Source organism: Euleptes europaea, chromosome 15 (assembly GCF_029931775.1).
Source record: "Euleptes europaea isolate rEulEur1 chromosome 15, rEulEur1.hap1, whole genome shotgun sequence".
NCBI lineage: Eukaryota > Metazoa > Chordata > Lepidosauria > Squamata > Sphaerodactylidae > Euleptes > Euleptes europaea.
The window spans coordinates 51,395,039-51,415,374 of record NC_079326.1 but is presented as its reverse complement, the minus strand read 5'-3'; the positions used below and the strand labels follow the sequence as shown (position 1 = coordinate 51,415,374).

The 20,336-nt window shown below is 45.5% G+C and overlaps 2 protein-coding genes across 2 annotated transcripts in view; both read right to left on the bottom strand.

Moving 5' to 3' along the window:
• Positions 1-19,681, bottom strand: part of HYCC2 (hyccin PI4KA lipid kinase complex subunit 2) — a 62,598-nt gene extending 42,917 nt beyond the window's left edge. The window contains exon 1 of the mRNA XM_056861369.1: positions 19,639-19,681. The gene's annotated coding sequence lies outside the window, so the exon portion shown is untranslated. The remainder of the gene's footprint in view (positions 1-19,638) is intronic.
• Positions 903-13,495, bottom strand: LOC130487720 (translocon-associated protein subunit delta-like). The gene is made up of 2 exons (XM_056861220.1): positions 13,396-13,495; positions 903-1,383 (listed from the first exon to the last, which is right to left on the bottom strand). The coding sequence occupies exons 1-2, from the start codon at positions 13,493-13,495 to the stop codon at positions 929-931; spliced, it is 555 nt and encodes a 184-aa protein (XP_056717198.1). The 3' UTR covers positions 903-928.
• Positions 19,682-20,336: the final 655 nt, after the last annotated feature.

Genomic DNA, 20,336 nt, shown 5'->3' with positions numbered 1-20,336 from the left:
GACCACTGGGTTTTCCCCTTGGCTGCATAAATGGCCTTTCAGTTCTTTCTAGTAGGCCACAGAGTTAAAATCAAATGTGACTGAACTTTGTTTCCTCAGAACCCCTTCAGGTATTACTTTTTTTTTTCCTAAGTGGAAATTGCTTTCCAAATAAGAGCAGACTCAAAAGGCTGGGGATGGATGTTTTGATAACTCTGCCTGCAGCAATAAACTATAGGAAGAAGATGCTGACAAACAAGGAGTTGAAGTCAGCGGGCATCAATTAAGTGCCAGACAGAAGCGCAGAAAAGATCACTTGCACCATACACACAAATAATCTCACTCATTAACAAGGTGCAACTCATTAAGTTAAAAATAACATATCACTTTCACATAAGCTTTAATGATCGAGAGGGGTGGGTGTTATTGCTTATTTTAGAAGCCATAACCCATTTTAAGCAACGCGCATTTAACATCTTGGAGGAAATAAACCACATCAGAAACAACCTATTTGACAATGTGTGACCTCCTCACAGAACATACCACTGCAACAGATATACAAAACAGAGCCTGGTAAAAAATAGTTTTCCCCACCCTCTTTAATCCTAGTTTAATAATTCACTACGCTGCTGAATAGTTAAATACACTGAAGCCTATTGTTTACACTCTACAGCTATTCTTCAGAGCTGAACAACACAACTGTACAGGAAATGACTAATTTCTTCAGACCACCAAAACTATACAGCAAAAGTATTATATATTACCTTGTTACACCCAACGTAAAGCATGCATTAATGAAGGGCAGAGTATACAAACATATACAGCTGCCTTATACTGAATCTGACCATTAGTCTGTTTCACCCCCTACTGGCAGCACCTCTTCTGAAGTTTCATGCACGCCTTGAGGCAGAGATCCGTTTTTTTGGCAGGAAGAGTTTACTGAAGCGGATCAGGCTTGGATGTTGCTCTTGGCACTGAAAGCCAGGTAATAAACCAGGAGGCCGATGCAGGCCACCAGTACCTCGGTGGAGACCCACAGTCCGCTCCAGGCTCCTCGATGGTCAACATTGACAGTGAACAGGGGCTTGATCTCAGAGATGTCCTCGTTGTTGCGCTGAGCCTTGCGCAAGATACTGTAAGACTCCTCGTCAAAGAATTTCCCTTCGTAGGTGCCAGAGCGGGCCAGCTTGTGCTCCATGCTCCAGGAGACCTGATAGCGGCCGACATCTTGAACCCGAGTGACAGGAAACTGATTTCCATTAACATCCGCGTGGAGGGCAACGTTCTGAGCTCCATTTTTGCAGGTGAGGGAAATCTCGACGACAAAGACAGTCTCAGAAGAGATAACAGTATCTGAGGTAGTGTAGTAGGATGGAGAGATGGTTGGTTCTGTGCAGGTTTCAGCTCACGCCCCGCCGGCCCGGAGAAGAGGGAAAGACCTGCCGCGTTGCAACCCGCCATTTTCCCAGCCCGCCAGGTGGGGCGAGGCAGAGATCCTTTTAACTGGAGAGGTCAGGATATGAACTTCGGTATACAAAGATTGCCCTCCGCCACCAGATTGGGCAATTCCTCTTGGCTCGCTTTCACTTTGCAGAAATTAAATGAAACCTTTCTCACAAATACAGAAAATCAATGGCTCCATTCCAAGTCTAAGCCAAAAGCAAACATCCACACTGGATATGGCCTACCCAACCACTGGGTTTGCCACTGCCACCAACAAACTGTGCAATCCTATGCAGCATTACTCCAGTCTAAGCCAACTGATTTTAATTGGCTTAGAATGGAGCAACTTTGGGTAGGGTTGCACTGAAAATGTCCTGCCCTTTAACAGAAACTTTTCTAAGCCACTATTAAAGAGGCAGTGCATTTTTTACTCCAGGATGTTGGCAACCCAACTAACCAGTGTGCATAAAATCACACTGTCACATGCAATAGAAGAATTTTGAAGCAAAACACCAAAACACTGTACTTCAAAACACCAAAACAACAACACTGACTTCAGTGTAAACACATGCATAAGACGCTTCACTCACGGAAAGAGCAGCTAAACAAGAAGGGAAACTTGTATCCTGCCACCTCTGCTCAGGTAAGTGCAGAGTCTCCCTCCAGTATAAAATAATGCTCCTCCACAGGATCGGAACCTTGGCTTACCTGTGAAGGTTCCTTCTACACTGAGCTCAGAGGACATCTTCAGCAGCGGGTGTTTACCTTCCTATGCTCAGGGAGAGGCAGGATCTAAAACTTTACTTCCTGTCCCCTGGGCTAGGACCGCCCTCTGATCTCCAGTTAGACGACTTCAATAGCAGGATTAGTAGTAACAGAATTCAGGAAGACAGGAAACAACCACTGTAACATTAAACTCAAAACACGAGAATAAGTAACAGATAAACAACCTCAGGTTCAGAATCATGGGAAGACAAGTAAGTAAACAGTAAATATTACTATTCCTCTTTTTCTTTCTTTCCTTTTCAAAAAATTGATTTGTTTGCTTGTTTGTTTAATGAAAAAGTGACCTGTTCATCTTATTTTGCATCTTATGTTCCTACAGATTTCTTCACTTTGGACGGGCAAGATGTCCTCCTCCCTCAGTGTAGAAGGAACCTTCACAGGTAAGCCAAGGTTCCGTTCTCCCACTGAGCTCGGAGGACATCTTCAGCAGCGGATTCTTCAAAAGCTGGAATCCGCTGGGAGGGAACTTATTTTTCACCTGTGGAAACGCTCTGTAGGACTCGCCTGCCAAAAGCAGCATCTGATGATGAATAGACGTTTATCTTGTAATGCTTCACAAGGTGGAAGGACTGGACCAGATTGTTGCCTTGCAAATTTCTTCAATCGAGGCCTGTCTATTGAGGGCTGCCAAGGTGGCCACACTGCGGACAGAATGAGCAGTAATGCCAGGTGGCATTGGAATGATGCTGAGTTGATAACCCACCTGAATGCCCTGATTTATACATTTGCTAATAGAAGTCTTTGACATCTCGCATCCCTTATTCGGAGGAGATACAGAGATGAAGAGAAACTCAAAACGACAGAAGGGTTCTGTCCTTTTGAGGTAGATCCGTAGGGCCCTACGTAGGTCCAGGGTGTGCCAACTCTTTTCTCTTGGATGAGACGGATGGGGGCAAAAGGATGGAAAGTGTAATTCCTGTTGCCTATGGAAAAGAGTTCACTTTAGGCAAGAAAGAAGGGTCCGTAAGTAAGACAACTTTGTTGTCGTGCAACACGAACAAGCTTTCCCTGGAAAACAGTGATGCCAATTCCAAAATTCTTCTAGCAGAAGTCACTGCCGTTAGAAAAAATCACCTTCATTCTGAGACAGTTCAGTGAGGACTCCCTTAGAGGTTTGTAAGACGGTTGCATAAGAGCCTGTAGCACAATGTGTAGGGGCCAGGTGGGAAACCTATGGACTGTAGGTGAAACCTCAGACACTCCCTTAAAAAAGGTGACTACGTGAGGATGTCTGGTGGTAATATATCCATCCAAATGAGGAACGACAGTAGCAATATATAACACCTGTCTCTGAAGAGTGGAAGCTTTTAGACCCTGTGACAAACCATCATGGAGGAAATTGAGCAGGTGACTAGTAGAGATTGAAAGAGGGTAGAGACGTTTTCTCCCGCACCATCGGGTGAATGCTTTCTGGTTCTGCCATCTACGCATCCATTCCGGCATCATATCAAACCATAGACAAGTTGATGGTGTGGCCAGTTGGTGGTGTTGAATACCAGCCTCACATAGTACGTGCCAAACTGCTTTAGAAGTGGAGCGCAAACTGCAGTTTTCTAATGTGTCATGGTGGTAAACTGTTCCAAAGAAAAATAATCCGCTGGGCATACTTAAAAGCCCTTGAATGAACCTAAAGTAACTCTTTGGATCCCAGCCAAAATACACAGGGAGTACTATTTTCACTTCTCTGCCAGAGTATCCTGATCTGTGAAGTTTGTTCAGGATGAGAGTTTTTTAAAAAGGTTAAGAAGTAGTAAGAATTCTTTGCTGCCTAGAGGCACTAAAGGTTCACTAGACTTTATGCTAAGGATTTCCACAACAAAAAAGCATACAATATGGGTAGTATCCTGCCACTCTACTCAGCTAAGTGTGCAGCCCTCTTTCTCCCACTGAGCTCAGAGGACATCTTCAGCAGCGGGTGTTTACCTTCCTATGCTCAGGGAGAGGCAGGATCTAAAACTTTACTTCCTCTCCCCTGGGCTAAGATCGCCCTCTGAACTCCAGTTCTCCTCTGGCCTCCGTGGGAGAAGCAGGTTTAGGAATCAGCTCCATAGCTACTTCTCTTGTTCTTTTTACTTTCACTTTTCCTTGTTTCATTCTTTGTGAATTCTAATCTATTACTATGCCTTTTGTGGTGCCCTTCCCCTTTCTTTGTGCTCCACAAGTCTCCCCTGTCGCCCCGTCCTGTTCTTTGCCGCCCCTCCCCCCCGTCTGTCCAGAGGGAACATGTCTGAAGGAGAGAGAGCTTCTGCAGACCTCCTTTCACCCTGCATATGCATGGCACATGGCAGCCAGGACTGGGGCAGTGGGGCCAACTGGGAACAGCAAAGAAAAATGAGGGGAAATAACTATAGGGGAGAGGCAATTGTATAGCAGGGTGCTACAGAAGGACGACTGATAATTCTAGCTCCTTCTCAGCGTTATTACAACCATTATTAGAACCACTACCCCAGGATTCTGTCTCTTTGGCTCTGGAGTTACTCTACAAGGTCCTCACATCACAAAAGAAGCTATGACCACCACACAATGAAGCAAACCTTACCAATTCAGCACTTACTGGACTTCAGAAGGCTCAACATGTCCTCTCTTGAACAGCTAAGTCTGAACTCTACCTAATCCTCAGGCAGTTTTCAAGCAGCGGCTGGACGAACACTTGTCAGGAATGCTCTAGGAGAGCCAGCATGGTGTAGTGGTTAAGAGCAGTGGTTTAAAGCAGTGGGCTGTGATCTGGAGAACCGGGTTTGATTCCCCACTCCTCTACATGAGCAGCGGAGGCTCATCTGGTGAACTGGATTTGTTTCCCCACTCCTACACACAAAGCCAGCTGGGTGACCTTGGCCTAGTCACACTCTCTCAGCCCCACCTACCTCACAGGTTGTCTGTTGTGGGGAGGGGAAGGGAAGGTGATTGTAAACCGGTTTGATTCTTCCTTAAGTGGTAGAGAAAGTCGGCATATAAAAACCAACTTCTTCTTCTAGGCTGATCCTGCATTGAACAGGGGGGTGGACTTGGTGGCCTGTATGGCCCCTTCTAACTCTATGATTCTAATCCTTTAAAACAGGGGTGGGGAACCTTTTTTCCACCAAGGGCCATTTGGATATTTATAACATCATTCGCTGGCCATACAAAGTTATCAACTTAAAAATTAGCCGACCAAGCCCCAAGCAGGCAGCTGCTCCAGATGACCCCCCCTGCGCGGGCAAGTAGGCAGGATCCAGCTGGTGGCACAGGATGGTCTGTTGCACCAGCCGGGTGTAGCTGTCCAGACACGCACCGGAGTTGCTCCTGCTCTGCCTGGTCAGGGCCGAATTCTACAGCTGGCTCCTGCTACCACCGCCTGCAGGGATGAAATGAGGACACACTGGCTAAGAACTCAACCCCCCCCCCCCGAGCATTCTGGCCCTGTCCCCTTTAACCCCTCCATTGTCACCACTTCCGCCCCCAACCCTCTTGTAGTACAGAGCGAATACGTTTCTCCATGGTCTGGGTGGGAAAGGGTTAACACAGTTTCTTGGGTGGTCCTAGCAGCTCCATAGCTAATGACTCTTCTGCAAGGGGGGAAAAGGTTCCTTTTCTTGGCAAAACATCCTCACATCTGCCTTGAATAGAGGCTATTCCTGTCTGCGGGAGGGGGCAGATCACCAGTTTTACATCCTTCTGAGCTAGAGATGTGCCAAGACCCATGAAGGGCCAGCCCAAATGATTCCGCGGGCCTTATACGGCCCCCGGGCCTGACGTTCCCCACCCCTGCTTTAAAAGAAGACTGAGCAGAGCTGTCAGTTTAGTAGTTCTTGGCAGCAATGCTTGAAATAAATTGAAATAAATAAATAAATTGAAATAAATAAATAAATTTGGTCACTTTGAGGTTGTTTTTTTTTTTTAATTTAGGGACATGAGTCAGCTGGAGAAGAGCTGCCTGAGCATTTACCCTTCTCCTTTCCAGGTACTTCTGAAAAAACCAGAGCTTACCAGACAGAAAGAGCCAAAGGCCTCCTGGTCTTCGCCTCACTGCCAGTTGCCTACAAATGTACCAACCCAGCCACAGGATCAAGACATCAGAACATAACACAGCCTATTGTTTGCGTGCTGCCAGCGGAAGGAGAGCCTGTGGAGGGATGTCTGCGCCTCTGCCAAAAACTTACCAACAGCTGCCCTTTTGAGGGTAATAGATACAGCCCAATACAGTGGCCACGAAGGAGAAAAGGCTAGCCTCCAACCCAGAAGCGGACAGCTGTGAAAAGCCAGACTGGTCCAGTGGACCTCATTTCCAGCAGACTTCTATCTTTTGGATTTTGGCTGGGGATGTTTTTAGGAGATTTTAATTTGTGATATGTACTCAGGAGTTTTATAAGTCTTTGGTCCATATGTCTGTGATGGTTGATTTTATATAAATCACTTTGAGTTCACAAGTGTCTGAAGATTGGCAATATAATGTAATACATAAATAATTGGGGGTAAATGAGGTTAAGAGGCGGAAAGCAGCAAGTAGACGGATAGCAGCTACAGGAGTAGGAGATCGATAAATGGGAGGGCAATACTTGGCCCCAGGTGACTGTGAATAGACAGAAGCAAAAGATATAACAAACTAATTGACTCTATGCAATCTGCAGAGACAATATTACTCTACTGTGGCCCCCATGCAGATTTTGTGGTTAGACCTATGACTACACTTAAAGACAGTTCTGAGAAGCCAGTACCACAAACTCTAGCTTTGCAAACTTTATTAACTACCGGTATGCCTGCCCTGTTCACATAAGCCCATTATATAGCTCCAAAAATTTACTGTATATAGATGTGCTGATGACTCTCTCTGTGTGCCAATTTTGACTGATCTATGATCGTAACAAATAAAGACTGATTAATTATTTTAGTGATTGCTAGCACTCCTTGTTAACAGCTTTCCCTTTTAAAGTGCAACCATTTTTTACTGTAAATCAGCTGAAGCAGGTATTTCTTTGAAGACCTTTGAAACCCCAAACTCTCCCTCTAAATAAATCATCAAAAATACGTATTTTAAGTAATACTTCCCAGCTAAAGGGAGCCAGTGTGGTGTAGTGGTTACGAGCAGTGGTTTGGAGCGGTGGACTCTGATCTGGAGAACCAGGTTTGATTCCCCACTCCTCCACATGAGCGTCAGACGCTAATCTGGTGAACTGGTTTTGTTTCCCCACTCCTACACACAAAGCCAGCTGGGTGACCTTGGGGAAGTCAAGCTCTCTCAGCCTCACCTACCCCACAGGGTGTCTGTTGTGGGGAAGGGAAGGTGATTGTAAGCTGGTTTGAGTCTCCCTTAAGTGGTAGAGAAAGTCAGCATATAAAACTCCTATTCTTCTTCTAAAGAATGTCAATTTGCCAAGATCTATAAGGGAAGCCATGAAGGGCAGCCATGTTAATCCATTGCCAAGCAAAAGAAGTGTCTTGTGGCACCTCAAGACTGAAGATCTGTGACATAAGCTTTTGTGGACAAGAGCCCTTTTAATCAGATGCATGAAATGAATCCTCAGCGGACTGAGCATCCTCTTGCATTTCTCTGCTGTTTGACCTCACTGTTTACAATTTTGTTCTGTGATCATGCCTGTACGTGTAATGAAATGTGATGTTTGTGCATACAGGTTGAGTATCCCTTATCCGGACTGACCCAAAAAACAGCCTTTTTGAGCCGTCATGCAGGCATTACTCACAGGCCCTCAGCAGCTCGCCAATTTCCTTTCTGATGGTTCAATGTACACAAAATTATTTAAAATATTGTTTAAAATTATATTCAGACTATGTGAATAAGGTGTATATAAAACATGCATAAAGCATAAATGAATTTTGTGTTGAGACTTGGGTCCCATCCCCAAGATCTCTCATTATTTATATGTAAATATTCCAAAATACGGAAAGATCCAAAATACGGACCACTTCTGGTCCGGATAAGGGATACTCAACCTGTATACACATAGACAGGGACGGTCATAACAGGGGAATAAACGTAAACCGCAAATGTCAAATGGCAATGAAATGCAAGAAAATACCCTTGCCAGCTGAGGATGCATTTCATTATTAGATAAGCGAGGTATTCTGTCAAATAAAAGCTTATGGCTCAATACATCTGTAAGGTTCAAGCCTCCCCTTGAGCCCAGTTGGGAGTGATGATCTCAGCCGTCCCGGACAAATCAGAGGGGCGCTGACCTATTTGTTCAAGGCCGGTAGCTTCCCTGACAAACAGGCCACACTACCCAAACCTTAGGGTTCGTTTCTGGGGTGAAATCACGTATAAACTCAAGTCCCACACTTCTGTTTAGTAAAACCAAATAAGGTTATTAATTAGAGAGAGCAAAGGACAAACTCTCAAACCACAACAGGCACATAAAAAAATAAGGAAGTTCTAGCTGCTAAATAAGTAACCTAGCTAGACTGCCAGCCAATTTGCTGAGCGAGGGCAGCTAGCATCCACAGCCAACTCCCCCTCCTCTCCTGCAGAGCGTCCACCGGCAAAGAAACAAACAAAAAAAGGCCTCCTGCCACAGAGAAGCCTACCCTTTCAACCTCATGGGGTGGATCTTAGGAACTTAAACAAGCCATTCAATTCATCTGTTAACTGAAGTGTTTCAGCTGTAACTCTCTATGGAGTGAAGAAGAGTTGGTTTTTACACCCCGCATTTCTCTATCGTAAGGAGTCTCAAAATGGTTTACAATCGCCTTTCCTTCCCCCCTCCCCAGCAGGCACCTTGTGAAGTAGGTGAGGCTGAGAGAGTTCGGAGAGGACTGTGACTGCCCCAAGGTCGCCCAGCAGGCTTCATGTGGAGGAGTGGGGAATCCATTGGGGTTGTCCAGATTAGCTGCTGCTCATATGGAGAAGTGGGGAATCAAAGTCAGTTCTCCAGATTAGAGTCTGCCGCTTTAAAAAAAACACAACCTTAAACCACTCCCAAGGCCCAACTGCCCTTCTGAGTCAGCACAGATGTCTCAATTAACTTTAGTGTGAGCATTTTTCAGCCCAAACAACTTACCGTATTCTGTAAGCATTTACATACTCTCCCTATTGCTTGGTCCTTTGTCACTAAGGGCTTGGTGCAGAGGTGGCTTCGTTCTTACAACCCCTTTAGTTTAAGGTACAACATGCACACACCCCTTTTTTGGGTTAATCCCACTTTCATGAGAATCCAACATTCAAGACAACATCTTAAGAAAATGATCGCAATGCTCAGATCCCATGATGCCGATGTAACTCTTACAGACAGATACTTGGTCTAAAAGACATGGCTGCTGATATTTACAGGTTAATTATGTTTAAACAGGCACACATAAAACTTACACAAGCAACACAATTTAATGTTTAACTTAATCAGTAGGTAATTACACAGCTCTCTACCTGGATAAACATTCAATAACGTATCTGATCTTAAAATTTGGTGTCAGAACTATTTTACCCTGTTTATATTTTGACCTTTACCTATAATTACACAGGACACCCATACAGTACTTTCCAGACTCCTGCATCAGTTAGACTCCAGTGGGGTATACAGACAAAAACAGCAAGTTCAGCTATGGTACATTATATTGCAGTGTTGCATATCAACTTTTTATTACCAGGTATTTATTGCTATGTTGCTCTTTCTGAAGAAGCCAAAGCAGATGTCCAATATCTGCACCACGCACATTGGGAGTTAAGCAATAAAGGCTGCAAGTGAGAGCATAATGAGAGTATAGTAGGATATACAGCACAGTAATGTAAAGACTTAAGTCTTTGAGGCCTTTCCTTCTAATAAATTATACTTCCAGCTAAAATGTACTGACTAATGGGACTGATTAAAAAAAAAAAAAAACCAGGAAAGGAAATCCCTGCAAATGCAAGACTTTCTTCAGCAAAGAAATCCACAGCCTCAAACCAATTAAAATTCTTCCAGTTCAAGGTCTCTTCTTCTGAACAAATGAGCACAAGATTATAATCCTTGTGGCTTCTGAGCCGTCACACATTCAAACATAAGGTGCGACGGAAAAAAACAAATTCATTTATTTCTACGCTAAGTACCCTATTATCCTATAAATGTTATGTGTCTGCACAAAAATGCAATGAACTGCTTTAATATCCCTGCAAAAAAAAAAAAAAAGTACTCAATTACTGCACCCATCATATATCACTGGAGAATGTTCTCCTTGCACCCTCAGTATGAGGTGGTTTTCTTCTCATAACTAGCTTACTTGATACATAAAGGCTATTAAAATTCCATACCACTTTATGAAGTAAAAGGCAACAAAAAAATCCAGGGGAGGGACATGCGGTCATGTTCAATACCTCTACAGAAGTATGGTGTTTGGAAATTAAACAGTCCCTTCAAAATTATTTAATGGGAGATCCTTTCGTTCTTGTGGAAGAATTATTGTGCTCTGTCACTGTTCAAATAAAAAAATAGTTTAGTTACTTTTTCCAATGTAATGCTCCTTATTTATTTTGTTTTGGAAACCATCAGGTAACAGTTCACGTTCAAACAGAGTGATAGTCTTCTTCTTGTTAAACAGAAATTAAATGTGAACTGAGAGATTACTCAAACATACTTCATAGCCTAAAAAACATAAACACCAGAAGGTAAGCAAATGACAAATTAGCCTATAAGTCATTATGAAACATTTTGGATTCAATCCTATTACAAGCAACCAAAGGTTACCTAGTAGACGGGTCTGATGGGTGCTTCACAGATTTGTCATGTGGCACAAGAGGGCTGTTATTAGAAGAAAAGCAAGCCTATACCCCCCATTTGGGGCTCACAGAATGAATTTCATTACACTAGTCCAAAGAAAAACTTATATCCAGACATTCCCAGCTCCCTCAGCCTTTCCTCATAGGGCTTGGTCTCAGGCACACTTTTTACACTAGACCACTGCTGTAGTAAGCCATAGTTCCTCTGCTGTTGTCTGGCCAACCAGATCTGCAAGATGTTTTACTACACTGCCAAAGGCAAGATGAAACCAATATGCCTATGGCACCAAATAAGCCAAACTAAGGAAATCAACAGCAGCCAAGGGTGGTGGAACATCAAGCTGCACATGGTTTTGTCAGTGTGTTTTTCGCATTTATTTTGTAAGATGCATTAAGTTTCCAGAGGCAGCAGAAAAGCGGGGTATAAATTACTAAATAGTTATACATTTCTTTGTAATTTGGCTCAAAAAATGTGCAAGGTTAGAAATAACCATAGCAACATAACAGAAAAACAACGCTTACAGAGCAATCTTATGCAGAGTTACTCCCGTCTAAACCCACTGAAATTAATGGACTTAGACTGGACCAACTCTCTTTAGGATTGCACTGTTAGTCTACAAATCTGAGCAGTGCAGAATAGTACTGATAGCAACAGTTTGTAAACTGATCTAATCTAATCAGCAGCTCTTAAACATTCCCTTTGTCAAGGGGAAAACAAATGCAAAACAGGAAATCTTTTGCAGCTTCCTTTTTTCTCCAAGAGAGCAGATCCTTATTCACCAAGAAAAAGGCAGGGGACAGAAAATCTATAGCTATTACATACTGCACCTTGGCTGTGAGGATCCAAGATGAATATGTGCCATCGAACAACTGTACACCCTCTTAGGCACACATGCACCTCCAATTCTAAAACTTGTACAGATGAGAATTCTAAAGAGGTAACATGAACACATGAAGCTGCCTTATACTGGATCAGACCCTTGGTCCATCAGTCAGTAATGTCTACTCAGACAGGCAGTGGCTCTCCAGGGTTTCAGGCAGAGGTCTTTCACATCACCTTCTTGCCTAGTCCCTCTAACTGGAGATGCCAGGGATTGAACCTGGGACCTTCTGCATGCCAAGCAGATGCTCCACCACTGAGCCACAGCCCCTCTCCATGAACACATGAAACTGCCTTATACAGAATCAGACCCTCGGTCCATCAAAGTCAGTATTGTCTACTCAGACCCGCAGCGGCTCTCCAGGGTCTCAGGCAGAGGTCTTTCACATCACCTACCTGCCTAGTCCATTTAACTGGAGATGGCGGTGGGGGATTGAACCTGGGACCTTCTGCATGGCAAGCAGATGCTCTACCACTGAGCCACAGCCCCTCCCCAACAGCGGCATCTTCCCACTCCGTGCATTTGCTGTTCAAATTAATATCCTTTATCGGTAGGAAGATAGTTGGTCAGAGGAAAATTGATGAGGTTGTGAGCCTCGCTGCATGACTAAGAGCCTTGAGCGGTGGTGGGGGGGGAGCAGTGATATTACCTAATAGTGTCTCAGCAATCACTCATGCACCCGCATTTGAGTACATCGCATGGAAAACAAGGCACTCGCTTAATCAGATTTAGGCAGCAATCTCAAATTCTAGTACGATTGGAAGGATAACAGCAGCAGAGGCATGAACTAAAAAAAGAAAACAAATATATCTGCTACAACCAGCTCTTGCAAAACTTGGATGCAGGCAAACAAATTGCTGAAGGCGTCCAGACTCCTCCCCTTTTATGTACTGGAGGAGCGCGCGCAGTTCTAAGCTCAACTTTGGACCAAAATGATATAATTTAGCAGGAAGTCTGAAAGAGCCACAAAACACATTGTGGAAATTAGCTATGTGCAAAGCCTTATATTTATCTGTTTTTATATATTCTTCCAGTTTTGCTGGGATACTAAAATATATATGTCTAAGTTGTAAACTAAGAGCAGGATCCAAAATGTATATTTACGTCACAATAAAGGATATGGGAACAAAGGCAAATTTTTCAAATCACAGCTGTATCACTATCCCCAAACTAACTGGTTCAATGGAACATTGCAGAATTCTTCAGTATCCCAAGAACCCAATCCTATACACTAGAGCAGTGGTTCTCAACCTTTTTCTGACCGTGGCCCCCTTCCAACCTTGTTTCCTTCCTGTGGCCCCCCTGTCCTACGGTAGGTATCTATTTAAATGTTTTGTTTGTAAATAGCCAAGGAACAAGGAAGAATAAACAGCCACACAAAATGCACACATGCAGTTCTTATTTGGAAACTGAAATTTACAAAAAATACCCCACAAAAAGGGAATACAACACGCTAGTAAACAACAATGTTCACATACAAGGGAGAACAAAGCCTCTACCACCGTTGCACAAGATTACAGCGATACAAAAATCCACAGTCGCAAACGATGTACAGAAGTGCAATGAAGATACAGCATGAAAAAACAGGACCCCGAACACTGACACTGCTGCAGCCACGCACCTTGCCCGCGACAAACGAGATGCGGACAGCTTGGTGCGAGCAGCGGTGGAGTGCAGAAGTAGGAGGGAGAAGGAAGCGGAAGCGCTGTTGCTGCAGAGTGCGCATGGCGATCTATCCACTGGGAAGCACAGTCACTTCTCTGTTTACTCTACTTCTCTGTTTTCTATTTTCTTCACTTCTCAGTTTTCTGTTTTCTTTTCTGTTTTCTTTTCTCGGTCGCTTCTCTGTTTTCTTCACTTCTCACTTCCCTCTGTGCCCCCCTAGTCTCGTGCCGTGGCCCCCCATTTATGCAATTTTCACCTGTGGCCCCCTTGGAATATCCTGGGCCCCCCGGGGGGGCATATGGCCCCAGGTTGAGAACCACTGCACTAGAGCACACATAAGCAGAGTAGTTCTTGTTCTACCATTTTTATGAATCTGCCAATTACCACAAGTGCAGGCATCCCAATTCTACCACATAGTTCACCAAGTGGACTTGGGCCAGACATTCTCTCTCAAACATGTCCCACAGGAGGATAAAACTGAGAGAGGACCCTATGTATGCTACCAGAAAAGAGCAACCAAAATGATCAGGCCTAGATCAACTGCCCTATGAGGAGCGGTTAAAACACTTAGGGCTGTTTTGCTTGGAAAGAAGGCGGCTAAGGGGAGACATGACAGAGGCCTATAAAATTATGCATGGTTTGGAGAGAGTGGACAGGGAGAAGCTTTTCTCCCTCTCTCATAATACTAGAATGCAGGGTCATCTGCTGAAGCTGGAGGGTGAGAGATTCAAAACTGATAAATGGAAGTATTTTTTCACACAACGCATAGTTAAATCGTGGAACTCCCTGCCCCAGGATGTGGTGATGGCTGCCTACTTGGAAGGCTTGAAGAGGGGAGTGGACATGTTCATGGAGGAGAGGAGTATTCACGGCAACTAGCTAAAATGGATACTAGTCATGATGCACACCTATTCTCTCCAGGATCAAAGGAGAATGCCGAATATATTAGGTGCTGTGGAACACAGGCAGGATGGTGCTGCTGAAGTTGTCTTGTTTGTGGGCTTCCTAGAGGCCTGTTGTTGGCCACTGTGTGAACAGACTGCTGGACTTGATGGGCCTTGGTTTGATCCAGCATGGCTTTTCTTATGCACCATGAGCATGGTACCATGGGAAAATGAAGTGTATCTTTTATCCCTTCCCCAGAGTTCACAGGAGGAAAGGGGTCACCTCAATGCCACTCTGGGCCTCAGAGGAGCTCCAAAAACAATAAAACGTTTTGTCATATTCGGTGCATTTGCAAAGCTACTTTCAGCAGGAATGAGCCCCATCGGACTGGCTCACCCACGCAGCCGCAACCGCCCCCAAAGCAATCCATGTACATCCAAATCTCAGTGCAGTGTGCTGACGGAAACAAGAGCCTGGCCCTCTACCTCAGAAAAAAACAACAGGACCCTGCCCACATTACACTGGATGGCACTATAGTTCAGCCCCTTCTCTTTACCACATAGGTACCTTGGGAAGCTCCAGGGCAAGTGAGAGAACATACAGACACACCGCGCTTTCTCCCCATCCCAGTATTGCCTTTCCTACAAACTATCTTGGCATGCAGCAGCAAAGAAACCACGAAGAAGACTCCTTAGATGGATTGATAAGACAGCAACAACAGGACACGGTACAAGATGGTAACAGTACACATGAACACATGAAGCTGCCTTATACTGAATCATACCCTTGGTCCATCAAAGTCAGTATTGTCTACTCAGACCGGCAGCATCTCTCCAGGGTCTCAGGCAGAGGTCTTTCACATCACCTACTTGCCTAGTCTCTTTAACTCGTGATGTCGGGGATTGAACCTTGGACCTTCTGCATGCGAAACAGATGCTCTACCACTGAGCCACAGCCCCTCCCCGTAACAGTAAAGCTCAGTCAGCTTCCTACGTAGAAAGCCAGGACTGGAACCCTAGCCTGCATCCATGCAAGGGTGCATATAGAATATAGGACACTTTAATGATATTAACACAGTGCACAACTCCACAGGACAGACACTACTGACCTCAAATATTTCAAGGGCCTCTCGCTACAGGCAGCTCTGATGTCCCAAGCTTCCAATGGAATACCCCCCATATCCACCTGAGGCACCCATGATATCCTAATGGAGACTCTCTCACCACCACTTAACCCCCAGAATGAGCCAGCCTCCCTTATCCTTCCCAAACAGACACACACCCTCCAAGTTCTCACATTCAGAGACATGGTTGTACAACTACAGGAAGGCTACAGCTAACAGACACACCGAGCATGGCATTTACACACAGGGAGCAGTTTCACTTTCGGGGACAAAATACAGAACAGAGGATAGGATGAAATATTTTTAAAAGCAGGAAAACAGGACACCAACTTACTTGGAGAGGTGCAAGCAGCGGCTTAGCAGCAACCATTACTTAGCCCGGCCAAAATTTGATGGGACCGTATTATTTGTCCAGCAGTTCCACTGTGGCTAGCTGCTGCAGCACGCTTAACCACAATGACTTTCACAAAAGACCAGGAGGTCTGAAAGAAGGTCCACAGCACATAATCTCTTCATATTTTGCCAATGCTGGAACAGGGGGAAATAATTCAGAGCACATCGTGACAGAAAAAAAGAGAGAGGCACATGCAAAAGCATGTGTAGCCTTATATTTCTTGCCCAAAAGGAAACAGCATTTAACAATCCACATAAGGTTTTTAATACCAAGTGGCGGGTTTTTCCCATCAATTGATATTGCCTGAACAATCCCTTTGATTCTTCAGAAAGCTTTTCAAAAGCACATCAACCTTACGCAAACATATCCACTTCAGAGGACATAAATGGGTTGAAGGTTAAAAAAAAATAGTGACCTGTATTTCCGTGCAGTCCCTGACCACAAGTCAATTGATTCAAACACTTAATCTGCTAGGGTAAAGGGAAGAAATGCCTTTGTTCTCGATAACCTCCATCACTTATAATAATACAGCTCTGCTCAGCCCTAACAGGATGCAGATGCAATATAATATCATCAAGACAGTATCATCAATTCCAGTTAAAACCATCATAAATATCTGGTCTTTCACTACTTCAAGAGAAGCATTTTATGCAACCACAGTAAGAAGCTCATGCCCCACTGTAAAGTCCTATGAATTAAAAATAGTGACTCATTTGTTCTTTAAAATCATAATCAATAATTCTAAAGTACATACATTTAAAAGATACAGCTATTTTTAATATACAAGGACTGCTATATGGAATGCAAATGAATGTGAGTGAATTAACAGCTAGTCCACAAAAAAGTTTTGAAGACAGCCAGCTGAAACTACCATTTCATCCAGGAATACAATATTAATCAGTTTTAGCTCTTATGTAAAACCCTGTGAAAATAGGTTTATTCCCAAATAGCTTGTCACTGCACACAGAACTGGAGACACTATACATCTAGCAAATCTTAAAGATGACATCTGAAACCAAGCAGAGACAGAAAACACTGAACTGATAACTTTATCCCCTCCCCAAAAAAAAACATTGACTAAAACCTTGATACAATAAAAATGCACCATCTGAAAACAACTGATTACAGAAAAGATCCCTCTGAATGTTAAGAACATAAGAAAGGCCCTGCTGGATCAGACCAAGGCCCATCAAGTCCAGCAGTCTGTTCACACAGTGGCCAACCAGGTGCCTTTAGGAAGCCACAAACAAGAGGAAAAATGTTGAAAATCTGATGCAAGTATCCCAAAATTACTCAGGTTTTACTCCTAGGTAAAAAGTAATAGGTAATCCTAATCTGCATGGAGAAAACAAAAAAGAAACAGAGTATCACACTAATGTCTAACGCTCAGCAAAATGATATTTCGAATATTATTCTGAACCAGGAGGCAACAACTGCATACTCAACCCCTTCAGTACAGATGGAACAAACTATATAGCCCAGGTGCATAATGCCATATGACTTGCAAGTTAATAAAAATCTTCAGGGGACACCTTAACATAGCTCTTACTCATCACTTTGAATACTGACACTCTCGAGAAGCAATTACTTGAGGGAATAAGACTACAATGTAATTACTGCATGTGCAAACACACTGGGGGGAAAAAGGTGAACTTTCATTTATCTCCCAATACAGATACACATTGAAAGTCTGATCTTATACTGAGGAAACTGTTTTCTAAGCTGTGTACGCAGATTTAATTATGGCAGCCTCTAACTTCTGGAGCAGCCACAGATTTATGTGCATGCCATCTGTGTCAGTTAGTTACAACATTCCTCCCCCTCTATGTTTGGCACATGCACACACCCTGCCTCTGAGGGCAAATGTCAGCGCTCAGAACAAAAGCATGACATTTGTAGATATAGGGGTGCTCTTTGCTCTTACGAGCTAATAAATGATGAAATGGGTGCCAAGAGCCAAACTCAGAAAGCAAAGTCAGTCAGAAGAATTTACTTCAGTTCAGAAAGAGCATCTCATTGAATGGAGGATCAGATCAGCAAAGATAAGCCCAAAGCACCAACAGAAAGAAGGAATTTTAGGGAGGGTTGGGAGAGAGTGTGTGCTACTATTGCTGCAACCATAAGGATGCAGCCAGATGGCTCATGCCTCTTAGGAAAAAATAAGAGGGTGTTTTTTTTCCGGGGGGGGGGGCTTTTCAGCCCAAAGGTGTGGATTTATTTCATCTTGAAACCAAGTCTAAAAACCCCGACCACAGCAGCTAGGGATTTTTTTGTGGGTGGGAGCTAGTAGCACCTCAAACAGCAAGCAGGTTCAGGGACTAGCAAAAGAACCAAGTACGTACAGGAGCTTTAAAAAGTAGCCACTCTCAGGATCAAATTGACTGGAACAAAACAAGCCATCTCCAGCTCCCCGCCCCCAAGTTTGTGAGGGCCAGGATAAGAAAGGCTGCTGCCTTTCTATCCTGTACTGAGGGAGGTATTAGCCAAACACAGAATCATAGAGTTGGAAGGGGCCATACAGGCCATCTAGTCCAACTCCCTGCTTAATGCAGGATCAGCCTAGAGCATCCCTGACAAGTGCTTGTCCAGCCTCTGCTTAAAGACTGCCAGTGAGGGGGAGCTCACCACCTCCCTAGGGAGCTGATACCACTGTCGAACAAAAAAGTTTTTTCCCTAATATCCAGCTGGTACCTTTCCGCCCTCAATTTAAACCCATCATTGCAAGTCCTATTCTCTGCTGCCAACAGGGTTGCCAGCCCCAGGTTAAGAAATTCCTGGAGATTTGGGGGCAGCGCCTGGGGGAATAGGGTTTGGGGTGGGAAAATAGCTCAAGAAGGTATAATGCCACAGAGTCCACCCTCCAAAGCAGCCATTTTCTCCAGGGGAACCTGTCATCTGGAGATCAGCTGTTATTCTAAAAGACCCCACCTGGAGGTTGGCAACCCTATCGCCAAAAAGGCGCTGGAGGGCAGCTTGTCCAGTGCCCTGGAGAACGAAGGCAAGGGGGAAAGAGGGGAAGGGGCCGTGGCTCAGTGGTAGAGCATCTGCTCGACATGCAGAAGGTCCCAGGTTCAATCTCTGGCATCTCCAGTTAAAGGGACCAGGCAGGTAGGTGATGTGAAAGACCCTTACCTGAGAGCCGCTGCCAGTCTGAGTAGACAATACTGACTCTGATGGACCGAGGGTCTGATTCAGTACAAGGCAGCTTCACGTGTTCAGGATCCGGGAAGGGTGAGAAAATGGGTGTGCAAAGGGAGGGCGAGAGAAGGAGCCCCATCTCACCCCAGGATGCCAGGATATTATTTACTCACGTTATCCATAACCTGCCTTTCTCACAGGGGCTCGAGGCGGATTGCACCCAGTGAGTCAGGGCAATCGACCAAACGGGACGCGCAATAACCTAGGCATTAAGAACAGGGCCTGGGGGGGGGGGGTTTCCCCGCCACCCTTCTCCCCGCCCCCCACCCTTTAAACTCCTAGCCTCCAGCCTGCCGAGGAGCTCTGGCGAGCTCGAAAGCTTGCACGAAGCTCGCGTGGGTAACTGGGGCTGGGTCCGACAGAAGGTTACCCCACAGATTTTCCTGTCTTGTTTTTCAACCGGGAGGTGGGGGGGGGGTCGCCAAAAGAGGAGGGAGAGGAAAGCAAAAGGGAATCCGGAATTGGGGGGGGCTACCTCTGCGGGGGGGCCCCCCCTCATGGAGCCAAGGAAAGGGGGAAGGCGCACTTCAGAAGCTGCGGCGGCGACCCCCCCCCTTCAAAAACAAACCCCGCGCAGCCCCGCCGGCTTCCTCCGAGCGCTCACCTCAGAGGCCTCCCCCCGCCGGAGCCCCCGCCACCATCGCGGCCGCAGCTGTCACTACCGCCGGCGCCTCCCTCAGCCTCTTCCGACTGCCGCCTCCGGCCCCCTGTCAGCAGCCCCGACGCAACAAGGAGCCCGCCCATTGGCTCTCGGCCCGCCCCCAAGAAGCGCCGCGCTCATTGGCTCCGCCGCCTGCCCTCCTAGCGCGCGTGCTCGAAGCTGACGGGCGGGGGGTGCTTGACAGAGGAAGGGGGCGGGGCTGAAAGGCAAAGGGGGCGGGGCTTTTGAGATCGGAGAGGGACGCTCGGCTGACCTTCGGACTGTTCGGGTCGGGTTCGGGTTCCGCGTCGGGGAGGTGCGGGGACGGACCGGCTTCCGGTTTCCGGTCGTGTAAGTGGTTGGTGGAGGGTCGTTGGTCTGTCAGGTATGCGGGGATGGGAATCGGTGTTTGTGTTTACACGTGCGTGGGGGAATTGCGTGGTGTAGTGGTTAAGAGCGGCGGAGTCTGATCTGGAGAACCGGGTTCGATCCCCCCCACTCCTCCACATGAGCGGCGGAGGCTAATCTGGTGACCTGGATTTGTTTCCCCACTCTGACACATTAAGCCAGCTGGGTGACCTTGGGCTAGTCACAGCTCTCTTAGAGCTCTCTCGGCCTCGCCTACCTCACAGGGTGTCAGTTGTGGGGAGGGGAAGGGAAGG

What these genes read in the sequence shown, in the direction of transcription:
- LOC130487720 (XM_056861220.1), bottom strand. Translation starts at nt 13,495, where the DNA reads ATGCGCACTCTGCAGCAACAGCGCTTCCGCTTCCTTCTCCCTCCTACT. An exon ending in CCGCATCTCGTTTGTCGCGG is followed by an intron (nt 1,384 to 13,395) that starts GCAAGGTGCGTG and finishes GCGGGGCGTGAG; the next exon opens with CTGAAACCTGCACAGAACCA.